At 62.7% G+C, this 13,336-nt stretch overlaps 1 protein-coding gene across 2 annotated transcripts; it reads right to left on the bottom strand.

The window, feature by feature from the left end:
- Positions 1 to 1,087: 1,087 nt before the first annotated feature.
- ENTREP3 (endosomal transmembrane epsin interactor 3) lies at positions 1,088 to 12,487 on the bottom strand. Of its 2 annotated transcripts, none has more exons than XM_077841140.1 (13): positions 11,829 to 12,487; positions 10,721 to 11,014; positions 9,706 to 9,762; positions 9,327 to 9,437; positions 8,726 to 8,857; positions 8,304 to 8,411; positions 7,772 to 7,932; positions 7,324 to 7,423; positions 6,714 to 6,798; positions 5,799 to 6,389; positions 5,314 to 5,382; positions 4,456 to 4,718; positions 1,088 to 2,636 (listed from the first exon to the last, which is right to left on the bottom strand). In XM_077841140.1, the coding sequence occupies exons 2-13, from the start codon at positions 10,937 to 10,939 to the stop codon at positions 2,463 to 2,465; spliced, it is 2,070 nt and encodes a 689-aa protein (XP_077697266.1). In that variant the 5' UTR covers positions 10,940 to 11,014; positions 11,829 to 12,487; the 3' UTR covers positions 1,088 to 2,462. The 2 variants fall into 2 exon arrangements, with proteins under 2 accessions (XP_077697266.1, XP_077697267.1); XM_077841141.1 differs by having other exon boundaries at positions 11,902 to 12,487.
- Between the last annotated feature and the right edge of the window lie 849 nt (positions 12,488 to 13,336).

The following is a 13,336-nucleotide window of genomic DNA, read 5'->3' as shown; positions in this document are numbered from 1 at the left end:
CTCTAACCTTCAGCTGAAGCAAATCAGCCCCTGCGCCCCCAGGACCAGATACCATCTCAAGTTGGCATGGCCCTCACTATCCAACTCTCCCATCCTCATGTCCAACTCCCCTGACATGGATATTCTCTCTGGGGCATGCACTCAGCCCACTTCCTGCACCTGCAGTTCCTCTCAGATGCCTCTTCCCCACAGCTTGGCCCAGCAACCTACACTGCCCCTCCTCAGCTGCGAAGTTTCCCCAGGGAGCATAGAAGCTGCTGGTGGTAGCCCAGGCCCGGGGGCCTCTCAGGTGCACAGTGAGGGAAGCACTCTCTCTGCTGGCTCGTGGTAGCAGCTCCTGCCCACTCGCAGCTGGGGAAGCAGAGCCTAGGAACAAGGCTCCTAAGAGGCAGCCCAAGCCTCCACCCAAATGCTAGAGTGGGGCTGGAGCTGGGAGGGACTGGCCTCCCCCTATGCACGTGTGCACCAAACAGATCAACCTACAGAGCGTAGGCTCATAGAATGCAGGACAGGCTAGGACCTTCAGAAGTCACCTAGTCCAGTCCCCTGCCCCGAGGCGGGAGTGTATTATCTAACCCAGCCCTGACAGGTTTGTCTAACCTGTTCTTCAAAACCTCCAGTGACCACAATTCCACAACCTCCCTAGGTCATTTGTTCCAGTGTTTGACTCAACGCACACACCTCCAGCCACACAGCCCTCTCACCCTGTGTTCGGACATATGCCTCCAGCTGCACGGTCCTCAGACCCTGTGTCCAGACGCACGGCCCTCTCACCCTGTGACCAGACGTGTGCCTCTATCCACACGGCCCTCACACCCTGTGAACACGCGCACGCCTCCATGCACAGATGCGCCCCCCCAGACACCTGCAATGAACAGATACGCCCCACACAGACAATGCCTGAATGGGGCCATTGTCACTGACCCAAAGAGAGGCTTGTCTTCTTTCCCATGACAGGTTAGCAAGAGCCCCAGGGCTCCTTTCCCCACTCTCCTGGACTGAGCCAGAGTTCTTCCCAGCTGTAGCATGGAGGCAGCTGGTGCAGGTCCACTGCAGGCCGGCAGGACATGAGGCAGCCCAAGCTGGCTCCTGGGGGTGTATAACTTTATTTGGTTTCTTGTACAAGTGTCAGTGCAGCTTAAAGAGCCTGCAGTGGAGACTCCCTGCAGGAGTTCCCAACATGCTTCCCGAGGTAAAAAGAGTGCAACCCCCACCGTCCCAGAGAGGGGAGAGCTGCGTCGCACATGCAGCATACAAGCAAAGGCATCAGCTGGCGGGGAGGAGGAGGGAGAGGCTGCCAGAGCCCAGGGATGGGAAGAGCCTGGCTAGGGCTTGGGGAGGTGGGGGTGGGGTGGAGGGGGGATGGGCACTTAGTGCACAGAGGGGTTTAGTTTTGCCCCTAAACCTTGTGGAGCAGATTGACCCCAGCTTCCTGAAGCCCTTCTCCAGGGCCTAGGCCTTTCACTGGTCATGGCCGCACTCTCAAGCCAGAGTTCCACCATAAGATCCAGGCCCACAGCCCAGGACGGGGAAGGGCTGGGGAGATAAGATGAGCTGGAGAAGGGGACAAAAGGGAAGGTCAGTCTCTATGGGAAGGGGCTGCAGCCTCTGCTTGGGGGCTGTGGACCTGCCTGAAGAGAAGGGCAGTTGTGGGGAAGCCCAGCATAGCCTGGCCTACCGTGCCCCTCCTTCCCCCACTCTAGAAAGGGTTGCACAGCATCTGAGGAGAGCAGGGCTGAGCTGGGCTCAAGCCTACAATCTCCCTGACACAGACGGCCCTGTGAGGCAACCTGGCCAGCCAGCGAGCATTCCCTGAATGCAGGGGCCAAGCGAGACCCAGGCCTGTCATGGGAGGACATCACCATGCACATTGAGCCCAGCTTCCTCACCCTGGGAACCATGTTAGCGTCTGGACCAGCAGACTGCAGCGAAGGCGGCGGGACCAGGCTCCGCCCCTTCTATTGGGTTATTAATACAAGGAGGGCCTGTGTGGATGCACACTGAAATAGCCCTGTCCAATATACAGCAAGGGCTTGGCCCCAGGAACACCCCGTGTCACCCCCACAGGCAACGCTCCAAAGCTTGCTGGCTCCTCGGAGTGAGCACGGGGGCACGCACTGCCTGTCAGCACAAAGCAGGCTGTGTCCACGCTCACCAGTTTCCACTGCAGTGCGCAGACTGCAGCACCTCCTCCTTCCCAGAGTCCTGAGCAGAGATCCACCGAACCAGGCCACAGTGCTCTGCCCTTGGCGGTCTGTGTGGGTCCTCAGCTTGTGCTTTCTCTCACTGTCACCTAGCAGCGAGGAATGTCTGCTGGGAATGAGCCAGCCCGTGGCCCTTCCCCAGCACCCAAGGGAAAGTTCTTGCTGTGGACCCCAGGCAGAGAGAGCCTGATGCTGGTGGAGACTCCCAGCTGGGCTGGGGTATGAGAGGCAAGGCGGAGGGCAAGGTGGCGGCTTCCCTCAGAGGATGCTCTCCTTGTAGACCCCATTGAGGCTGCGCGGACGGCTGCACTCCAGCTGGCGGGCAGACAGGAGGCGACGCAGCGAGGAGGTGGAGCTCAGGTCCCCGCAGCTCTGCAAGTGAATCCCCTCAGGCAGCGCGTGCTCTGCTGCCTGCCACAGACTCCGAGGCACCTGGCAAGCCACAGCAACAAGGGCAGAGGTGAGGACAGCAGGGCACTGCGTGCTGCGTGTGCAACACCTGCCCCTCGCCTTCTCCAGGCTGGAACTGGAGCAGGACTGCCCCAGAGCTGCAGCCCAGACACTGCGCTTCATGCACCAGGGAGAGGCCGGTGTTTGGAGAGCCCATGGCCTGGCTTCTCTCCTGCTACTGCGCCTCTGGCTAGTAGCTGTAATGGGCAAAGGGCTCGGGGGGATGGGGGAAGGTGTCTGGAGTGCTCCGTGTGAGGGTAGGAACCTTGCCACAAGGGCACATCCAGGAGAAGCCCTGCCAGGCAGAACAGCCCTCAGCAAGTGCCGAGATGCAGACTGGAGGGGTGGGGACACCCCACAGAGGAGCCCTGAGAGCCCAGGGAGCAGGCACCTTCCCCCCAGTCACCCCTGAGCAGATGGAGGCCACAGCCAGGGACTGAGGGCAAGGAGGCAGCTGGCCCTGGTGGGTGACAGCACGAGCAGCCTGTGACTCGGTGAGGCAGCAAGCAGAGGTGTTGCTTGCTGTCCCAGCCAGGAAGGCAGAGTAGCCTCAGAACTCCCCAGAGCAGTTCCCAGTGCACAAAGTGAGGAACGGTTTCAGGAAGCCAGGGAGGGAACAGAGCTCTCCAGGACCAGTGAACAGTCTCCTGGGCTCAGGCCCATCAGGTCTCGCACGGTGGCTTTAAGCTGCCAAAAGGGGCAAGCTGTGACTTAGCATCATCCAAGGGACAGAGCCACCCTGGACTAGGAGGGGAAGGTCAGTGCACTAAAGTCTCAGCTCAGATGCCAGGATCGTGACCTAAAGACTTCATCAGAGAAGGGAGCCTAATTGCAGGTTGGGGAGATGGCTGCTGGAGGAGGAACGTCAGCACGGATGGCCTGGAAAGGAGACTGCAGGGGAAGAGGGCTGGTCACATGCAGCAAAGGCATGTATTGGGCCAACAAGCTGCAATTATAGACCAGCCAAATCCTAGAGTTCCTGGGGACCATTACCCAACGCAGGCTGGGTCCTTCCAGAGCCTTCCACACGGAGCAATGCAGGCAGCACTCACCGACCTTCACTAACCTGGGAGCAGGGAAGGGTCATGGGCCCTTTTTTACAAGTGGCTAAACTGAGGTGAGTCAGTGGCAGAGCCAGGAGCACTGTAGGACTCAGGAGTCCCCTGCTCCCAGCCTGGCCCGGGACCATAGTGACACAGAGCTCCAGAGTGCAGAGCCACATCCTGGCCCTACACATCTCACTGATGGGGGGGCCCATCCCAGGCAAGAACCAACAGAGAGAAACAGGCAGGCCCCCAGCTCCTCCAGCCCAGTGGAACAAGGGGCAAACGCTCCCAAAGCCCAGGGCATGCAGGGAGCCCCCGAGAGACCCTGCTCAGAGAAAAGGGAGGGGCAGCTGAGAGCGCCAAGGCAGTGGGCAGGTGTTTGCTGTGGCTATGGCAGCCCAAGGGCCAGTGTGGCCTGGGGGAGAACGTACGGAGGATCACGTCTCTCTGATGAGCTCACTGCTGGGCACCCAGCCAGGCAACCATAGAGAGAGGCTGGGAAGGGTTAATAGGCTGACTCTGCAGCAAGTGGCTCCAGGATGCCATCGCCCAGCAAGAAGGAAACTGGGAGCTCCCAGCCAGGCAATCTCCCCAGGGTAGGACAGGTGCAGGGGAGGCCGAGCTAGACAGGACTGGGCCTGGAAATGCCTGTATCGGACAGCCCAGGCCCAGGCCCAGGGGGATGGGCAGCATGGGGCCTGCCAGCGCTTCTCAGCTGCCCTGCACATAGAGCGTGGCCAACATAGAGCCCCTACCTGTTTGTGGCCCTGGGAGCTGTGCCCAGCCATCTCCACGCCAGACACCAGGCTGCGCTTGGATCTCTGCAGGAACCTGGCCACCAGCCCCCGGGTACCACGACAAACCTTCAGGTCCCCCAGGGAGCGCGTCGCTGCCTTCGACAGCCGCTGTGTCACCTTCTTGGGCACTGGGACCTTGTTCTTCCTGGCAGAGGCGGCCCGGAGGAGCGGGGGTGAGTCGCAGTGCGAGAGCCGGAGTAGGCAGGCTTCAGAGCACAGTCCTGTAAGGAGATTGGCCCGTGAGAACCGCGACCTCAGGGGAACGCAGTGGGGATGGGAGAAAGCACAGGCCGCATGGGGCCCCAGAGGCTGTGGCCAAGAGGCCTAGGGCTGCTATGCACTCTGGGGGGGGGGGGGGGGTGGTGAAGGGCCTCCCTATCAAGCCAGCCTCTCCCAGCAGGGGATGCTCTAGGGCAGGGATCAGCAACCTTTGGCACGCGGCCTCTCAGGGAAAGCCATAGGCTGGCCGGGCCGCTTTGTTTACTTGCGGCATCCGCAAGTTCGGCTGATTGCAGCTCCCACTGGCCACGGTGCCCCGTCCCAGGCCAATGGGGCCTGCGGAAAGCGGTGCAGACCAAGGAACGTGCTGGCTGAACCTGCGGACACTGTACTGTAGGTAAACAAGCCGGCCCGGCCCACCAGCGGCTTCCCCTGATGGGCTGCATGCCAAAGATTGCCGATCCCAGCAGGGGACACTACAGCACGCTGCCAGGTACTCCCAAGTAAAGGGGTCACTCATCAGCCCCCCCAGTGATTCCCAGCCCATCCCCCAGGTCGCGTGTCAGACACTCATCCTGAACCGGACTCTGCCCTGACCTGTGTCCGCAGAAGAGTTGGATGCATCATCCTCCAGCGCTTTGGTATAAAGCAGATCCCGGAAGTCGGCTGGAAGGAGAAAGAAGGCAAGGGGTAGATACTCAGGCTCTGCCCTCCTCCTGCCCCAGATCCCATCACATGACCATGCATCAACCCATCAGTTGCACGCACCCGTTCCCTCAAGGAAGCAGTGTGCATGGGCATGCCATCGCGCACACCCCAGCCCCTGCAGGGGCCATGCGTGCGCACCCACTGCCAGGCCTGCACAAGTCCCCTGACATGAGCTGCATATCGATCGTGCACCAATTCCACTCGGTGCCTGCAAACTGCACCCACCCAACCCATCAGTGACCACTGACCAGCAACCCCTGGAACACCCCTGGAGGAGCGTGAATGGTCCATCCCCCACCCCCAAGTGCATTAGTGAGAACAGACTGACATGGGCACCAACGCCAGCCCGGCTCCCCCTGGCCATTCCGACCTACCAGGATCACTGGCAACAGCAATGCCAGGGTCGCTGTGCGACCGCATGAGCGGCCGTCGGCTCAGGCCCCGGGCGGGGGCCAGCCGGCAGGATGTCTCACTGTTGCGTCGCTGATGGTGGCGGTGACCGTGCTCCGGATACAGAGAGCTGGTGTAGCTGATGCCCTGGTGCTCTGGCAGCGAGCTCTTGCCCTTGAGTCGCACCTCAGGGAAGCAAGGCCCAGCGCAGCGAGCCAGCCCTTCCAGACGATTGCAGCTGTGGGTCACGGCCCCGCCTGTCTCCAAGAGCCTCTCATAACTGGGGCCAGGGGTGGAGCAGGAGTAAGAGCGCTCCCCCCGCACCCGGGGCTGGGGTATATCCTCGAAGGGGCCCTGCAGGCCCAGCGTGGGGCTGCGGGGGTGGTGGCCGCACTGCATGCAGTCCACGCTCAGGCAGTAGTCCGCGCGGCTGCGCTGGATGGAGCGGAAGAGGACGTAGTCCACCGAGCGCATGGAGCCCTGCAGCTCCAGCAAGCAGGAGTCCTCTGAGGGACTGCTGTCTCCGGGGACGTCGATGATCTCGGACATGACCAGGGAGCCGCTGTCCATGGACACTGCAAGGCACGCAGGCAAGGCGGGATGCACAGGGCTCTCTGGGAGGGATCGGAGCACATTCCCAGGGTACCTGTCTTGGGAGCACCTATCCCAGCCCTGCTGGGGGACCAGCTCACAGGCACGGGACTCCCAGCTCCACCCCTACTGGGCACATGCCACTGTCCTCCCACCCAGCCCACAGGCACCCATATGGTGCTCACCAGGACTTTGCCCAGCCCCCATCTCCAGCCCCCATCTCCCACCCAGTCATGGGCAGAGTTGGACACAGGCTGCTCCCTCCTCCCTGGGCCCTGCCCCCAGCTGCTGCCCAAGGACCCTGTTACCTTCCCCGCTGAGCACCATGGAGGGGACGTGGTCACAGGTGCAGCCATGTGACGGATCCGTGAGCTGCGAGTCGAACAGTGTGGCCTGCAGGGTGGGCACATCACATCACAGAACCATACGCAGGGCGTGCGGGCAGGGAGAGGCTGCATGCTAAGCTCTCCCCCCAGCCAGTGCTCCTGCCCGCCAACCCCACAACACCCCTTGCTGGGAGAGGCTGGGGCTGGAGTCGCTATGGTAGATTTAGCACAGTGTATGCAGTGTGCTGTAGCTGGGTTGGCCCCTCGATGTTACAGAGACAGGGCAGGTGAGGTAAACCGCTACCTCCCCCCGTCCCTCTACCACCACAGTGCCGTCAGTGATAGGCTGAGGAGACAGCAGCAAGGATGTGCTGCTCACCCCCTGGGCCCGCCTGGAGTCCGTTACAGCTCCTCCATCCCCTCACCCAGCCCAGCTTCTCCCTCACCCGTCACTCTGTGGTTTTACCGGGGGTACCCTGAGCCTCTGGTGAAAGGACTGGGCCAGGCACCGCCTGCTCCTTGCCAGGCCCACCTCTCTGAACAACCGCCCAGCTCCGGGCCTGGCCAAGCCGAGAGCCCCTGGGCTCCTTACCTGGCTGCCTGCCTGGAGTCCCATGACAGTCTCGTAGGATGGGGGGAAGTCGGTGGGGTAGAGAGGCACAGGGCTGTCCATGGAACCGTTATAGGTGATGCTGTGGGTCCACACAGGAAAGGGGCATCAGCCACAATGGGGCACCAAACCTCCCATAGAAGCAGCCTAGTGGGGTCCAGGCTGAAACCTGCCCGGAGCAACCCCTGGGTCCCCCACAAGCCCTGCCCTGGCCTCCCCCTCCCTACCTCTTCCCCCAACCCCAGCTGGGTGTCCCCCAGTCCCACCTCAGGCTCTCCCCTCACTGTCCTCCCCGCCCTGTTTTCTTGCTGATCCTGTGTGTCCCTGAGGTCCCCGCACGCACAACTCAGCAATGGGCTTCCCCCCTGCCCCAGAGCCCACCCCACTGCCCTCCCCCCCGGCACTGCACTCTCCTCCAGTGTGTTTGTACCTCTGGGCGTCGGTCTCGGAGCTGCAGGTGTACTCCGGTGGATAGTACGGGGGCGGCGGCACCGGGGGCACAAACTCCTCGAAGTCCATCATGTTCTGCAGGAAGGGGTCTGGGGGAGACGTGCACTCCAGGGTCACCGAACTGGAGCGCTGCGGGGCCAGCTGCAGGGAGAGGGGAGCCTGTCAGCACCCCGGGCCAGGTGCCTAGGTGGGGGATGGGACACATCCCTTTCCCCTGCTGTTGGCCCTACTCACCCAGAGAGGTACCAGGGAACAGCTCCAGCGCCCAATAGTCCCCGTCCCTGCATATTGCACCACTGCAAATGCCAAGGAGCTGCTGCTTGTGTCCCTGAGGAACAGGCAAAGCATGGGGACCATGGGCAGGGGACTCCCTGGGTGCAAGGAGATTTGAGGGCAGGATCCAGACCCCTCCAGGTTCTCTCCAGCATCCCCAGGGCCTGACCCTCCGACCCCAGGCTCCTGTGGAGTGGGAATCCTCTGGGAGAGGAGCCGCAGGCCGGGCCAGGACTCACCGCATGGATAATGTCCAGGGAGAAGATCTGGATGCAGCACGTGACAGCGGAGAGTGTGCAGACAATGGTGGAGAAGATGGTCAGGCCACAAACACTGAATAGAAGATCCTGGGATGCAGGGGAGATGGGAATGAGCCCCAGAGATGCTGCTCAGAGCGTGCACAGGCTCTGTGCAGAAAGCATAGAGAGCACCCCCCAGACACCGAGCCCCCCATCCCAGTGCAAAGAGCATAGGGAGCCCCCCCAGACACCAAGCTGCCCCATTATGCAGAGAGCATAGAAAGGACTGCCCCCCAGACACGAGCACCCCCGACCCCAGTGGAGAGAGCCCCGGTCAGGCTCCAAGGCCCCCCGTCTCTCCCACAGAGAACCCCTGCAGAGTGCAAACCTCCCCACCTGCCCAGTGCAGCTGGCCCAGTTACCTTCAGAGCCATGCGGACGCTCCAGCAGTCAGGGTTGGGGAACATGGTCAGTATCTCGCCCTGCCTGCTGCAGGCGGGGCCCATGGACGGGTACTCGGAGCGGGCCTGGCAGCAGACACAGGAGTCTTTCTCCTGAAGGGAGGAGAGACCCAGAGTGAGTAGGGTTGCCAATTTTGGTTGGATGTATTCCTGAAGGTTTTGTCACATGGCATAATCTTTAATTAAGATTAATCTTCAATTCCTGGAGGCTCCAGGACAATCCTAAGAGTAAAGGATGGCCAAGCCCCCTGGGCCCAGACACAAGGAATCCTGCAACTGCACCATCTGCCCTGCCAGTAGGTCCCAGGGAGACCCAGCCAGTAGGTCCCTTCCACAAGAACCAGCCCCAAGAACTGTCCCAGCCTAGCCTCCCTTCGAGCAGCTGGGATACTAGCCCCTCCCTCCCATGGGCCCACTGCCCTGCCCCAGGCACAGAGGCTAAGCCCACTCCGCTCACCCACAGGCATTGACGTGCAACCTCCCCAGGCGTGCCCACTTCCCAGAGGGGCTGTCACCCAGCCCCAGGAGGCAGAGTCCCTCGAAGGGCTGGGCCGGGCCTTACCCTTGTGCAGGCCTCCAAGGACTTCACCAGCTGAGCGTTCTGGCAGGAGAGGATGGAGCCGGCGAGGCTCAGCATGACACCCAGCACGGAAAGCAGCGTGAAGAAGGTGATCTGCAGCCAGGACAGACAGAGGCCATGAGCTGGGCAGGCATGTCGGGGAAGTGAGAGGCAACAGGCCAGCGTGCATATTAGAAGCCAGGACACGTGATACACACATGCGTGCACAAGAGATTGCCTTTTCACTCTGCCCTTCCCGTCCTGGTGCAGGGCGGGGGAGAAGCAGGTGCCTGTGGTGGCCCATGACAGAAGCTGGGTGAGGGGCTGGGCCCTAGCCTGGGTCAGTGAGGACACCCACAGCCCACACACAGGAGACACCTACCACCAGGGTGAAGGGACGTTTCCAGGAGACGATGCCGATGAGCCCGGACAGCGCCAACTAGGTGGGACAGAAGAACAGGAATTACAGTGGGAAGGAGAGAGGAGGGGCAGGAGGCCTGAGACCCCCACAGGCCACGAACCCTCCTCCGAGCCCTGCAGCCCACAAAGCTGGTCCCAGAGGGATTGGGGCCAAGGCCTAGCCTCGGGAGTGGGGCCCATCCTGGGCGGCAGCAGCAAGGCCAACAGGCAGGAACCACAGGCCAAGGGAGCTGAGACAGCTTGAGGAAAGTGCTGATTCAGGGCACTCTGGAGAGCCCAGGGCCTGCAGGCAGCTCTGAGCCAGCCAGCAAGACCGTAGCCAGGCATCCCCCAGCAGGGGGCTGTGCTGATGGAGCAGGCAGGAGAGGTGGGTCCAAGGTGAGCTGGGGAGAGGGGGGGTGTCAAGTGTCTGAAACACAGGGCAGGGATCCAGGAGCTGCTGAGGGCCTCTCTCAGCTCCCGTAGGCCTGCAGCCCCATTGGTAAACCAGGGACCATCCTGAATCCCTGGAGCTGTAAGGGGGCATTAAGGTCTGTTGCACACCCTCTCCCCGGGCGAAGGAGGGCTAGGGCTGATGGCCTGGGAGATGGGGGAGTAGGAGCTGGCCTGGAGGAAGTTCAACAGGAAGCCAGTTCAGGGGGATTTGCCCCTAGGCCAAATTCCCAGCCCTGTCACTAACCAGTCTTGGTGCCTTGGACCAAGAAGGGCGGGAGGGGCATGGGGGGGAATGCATTGCTGAGAGTTATTCTGGAAATTCTCCTAGCCAACAAAAGCCAGAGGGGAGGAGTTCCCCCCGACCCTCTCCCCCAGCCACACAGCAGCTGGCTCCCACCCAACTCCCCAACCAGCTCCCGGAAAGGCCAGCAGCACACACAATTGGCCACCCAAGGCCTGGTCCAGCACCTTGGAGCTGCCTAGAGACTCCCCACTTTCCCTGGAGACGGCAGCTCCTTGTCTGTGAGAACCAGGAGACTCACCAAGAAGCCGGCCCAGGAGGGGCAGGAGTGCCGGACCTTGGTGGAGGGCGTGATGGTAGCTGCCACAAGGCTGAAGGTGATGACGAGGATACCCAGGATGACCTGAATGAAGCCCAGCACCAGCAGGATCTGCAGCCAGGTCCTCTGCACTCGGAGATGGGTGAGGCTGCGGGAGGAGCGGCCAGTCAGGGAATGGCTGGAGTCACTGGGAGATGGCATGACTCGTTTCCAGGTCAGGAAAAGACGTAGTCCTGGCCCAGGTGGTGCAGGGGAAGCCTGGTGCAGTTAACGGAACTGATGCCAAAGGAAGCAACAGTCAGGACGCGGGGCTGGCTGGCCTGCCCAGAACGGCAGCCGGGACCAGACCAAGCGATGCTTGCTTTTCTGGCTACCTGTGCAGTTTTTGTTCTGCTCTCTCTGTCCCTACTGCTTTGAGCTGGCCATGTGCTGCCCCATCCACCCTGGTGCTGGGAGGGGGATTCTAGGTCAGGCAGGATTGGGGACCCTGCTCTCTGAGTTTGGGGTTCGCTGTACCAGCCCCAAGTGCTTTGCAAGGCCAGTCTAGAGCCACTTCTTCTCAGTCACAGAACAAGCTGCCCTGGGATCCCTCTGTCTCAGCATCCTGCCCTGGGGGGAACACCCAGCTCAATACTCCTCACCAGACACGGAACAGCTTCCCAGGAGCTGAGTGTCCCACTGCCTTCCGCCATCCCTGAAAGCAGCTCCAAGGACTGCACGGAGCTAAGGCTAGAGGCACCAGGGTCAGATCTGCAGGTGAATGTTTTGCTCCATAAAGACACAGAGACGTGATGGGAACGGCCCTCTCCAGGCCAGGCCTCTGAAACCGGAGCAGCCAGGCTCGATGGGAAAGAAGTCTCATCCACCTTCCCAATTGGGTTTAGGAGCATACTCAAATCCAGCTCTCCCCAGGGAGTTTGACGTGAGGGTCACAGACCGGCTGGGGAGCACTGGGTGAGGAAAGAGCCGTTCACCCGTCTCCCAGTGCAGGGTTCTCAGGCAGCATTCACGTGCTCCCAGCTTCCGCTACCTAGAACAGGCTAAAAACAGACCAGCGTTCCCCAGCTGCGAGCTCCGGCTCCACACTCACCAGACAGCCTTGCTTAGCAGGGACTTGCCCTGCTACCATCCCCACTCCCTCAGACCTAGGGACTGGGGCTCACTTGACTTGAAGGCTGGGATGGGGTTTCAATCCCGCAAACGCCCTTAGGTTGACACCTCTGCAGCAGCCGAACAAAAGAGGTGGGGGGGAAAGGGGAAGCCCAACAAGCAGGAATCCTGCCAGGCAGATCTGAGCGTGGAGTCAATTAAACGTTATCCATAAAAGCCTGGGGTGCAGCCGAGTGAGGGGTTCGAGACTCCCGGTCACCGCCGGCCACACGGCGCCCCTAGTCCCGGGCGGCTCGCAGGGCGGGACAGGCCGCTTGCCCCGCGGCGATTCCCCTAGCGACCCGTCTCCGGCAGGCGGGATGCTCAGGCGCCAGGCAGACAAAACTCCGGGGGTCCCGGGAGACGAACGAACGGAGAGAATCCACCCAAAGCCCGAGCGGGAGGCAGCCCCGGGCGGGCTCAGCTTGGCCGGACCGCGCCAGGGTCTCGGGCGCGGGGATGGCAGCGGGCGCGGGCTGGGGGGACGGGGACGGCTCTGCCCCGCAGCCTGTGCCCAGGGCGCTGCCCAGGCCGGCCCCGAGCGGCCCCCGAGGCTGCGGCGAGGCGGGGCCCGGGTCCCGGCGCGCGGCGAGGCTGCGGGGCGCGGCGGGAGCTGGAGCCCGCTTCTGGCCTCGCCCCGAGCTGCGGCGGGCGCCGGGCGGGGGCGGAGTCAGAGTCGGGGTGTCTCCGCCGCAGGGCAGCTCCGCCGCGCGCCGCCCCGGGACGCTCAGCCCGGGGCGGGGCGGGGCCAGGGGACACGCCCCCCCGCGCTGCACCTTGGGAGTTGTAGTCTCGGGGAGGGCGGGGCCGGGCGCGCCAGCGGCGCCCAGCTGGGAGCCACGTGACCCGGCTGGGGCCCTGCTCGAGCTAGCGAGCGCCCGCGGGACCGCTGCAGCTGCCTCGCCGGGGGGGGGGAGGGAGGAGAGACCCTGTGCCAGCACCTACCCCCTGGCTGGGAGTGGGGCCTGCCCCAGCTGTGCCCCCCCGCAGCTGGAGCTGCCCCTGGGCTCTCGGGGGGGGGGGGGGGGGAGGAGGCGGCAGATGCTAGGGATGGCCAGTGCATTTCAGGCTGATGGGGGCTGGGTCGCCAGGGAAAGGAAGGAGCTGCGAGAGCATCTGCTACTTCTGCCATTAAACCCTCCCCCCACTTGCAGCCCTAACCCCAGCAGCTCCCCTGGGGCTCCCGGCCTAATGGAAATGCTTTCCTACCAGCAACCGCAGCCCCGCTCCTACCCCGCCTAGCACTGCGGCCAGCACTGCAGGGCAGCAGGGGCGCACAAGGGCCAGGGAGGCTGTTCAGACAGTGCACGGCAGGTGCTCTCCCCCAGCGAGGGGAAACAGGGGATAGGCCTTCACCCAAAGAAGGGAGCAGCAGAGGGAGATGGGCTGAAGGCTGCCAACAAAGGGGAGATAAGGTGGGTCCAGGATGGGTCTTCCAGAGCACCCCTC

This window comes from Eretmochelys imbricata, chromosome 24 (assembly GCF_965152235.1).
Source record: "Eretmochelys imbricata isolate rEreImb1 chromosome 24, rEreImb1.hap1, whole genome shotgun sequence".
NCBI classification, from domain to species: domain Eukaryota; kingdom Metazoa; phylum Chordata; order Testudines; family Cheloniidae; genus Eretmochelys; species Eretmochelys imbricata.
Note: the sequence above shows the minus strand (reverse complement) of the source record. Positions and strands in the feature narration are given on the sequence as shown.

Bases quoted from the DNA above. Each gene is read 5' to 3' on its own strand.
- ENTREP3 (XM_077841140.1), bottom strand. From the start codon at position 10,939: ATGCCATCTCCCAGTGACTCCAGCCATTCCCTGACTGGCCGCTCCTCC. The intron at 7,424-7,771 runs GTACAAACACAC...GTGGACCCACAG, and splicing joins TCCGAGACCGACGCCCAGAG to CATCACCTATAACGGTTCCA. The intron at 2,637-4,455 runs GTAGGGGCTCTA...GTGGCTTGCCAG, and splicing joins GCTCCCAGGGCCACAAACAG to GTGCCTCGGAGTCTGTGGCA.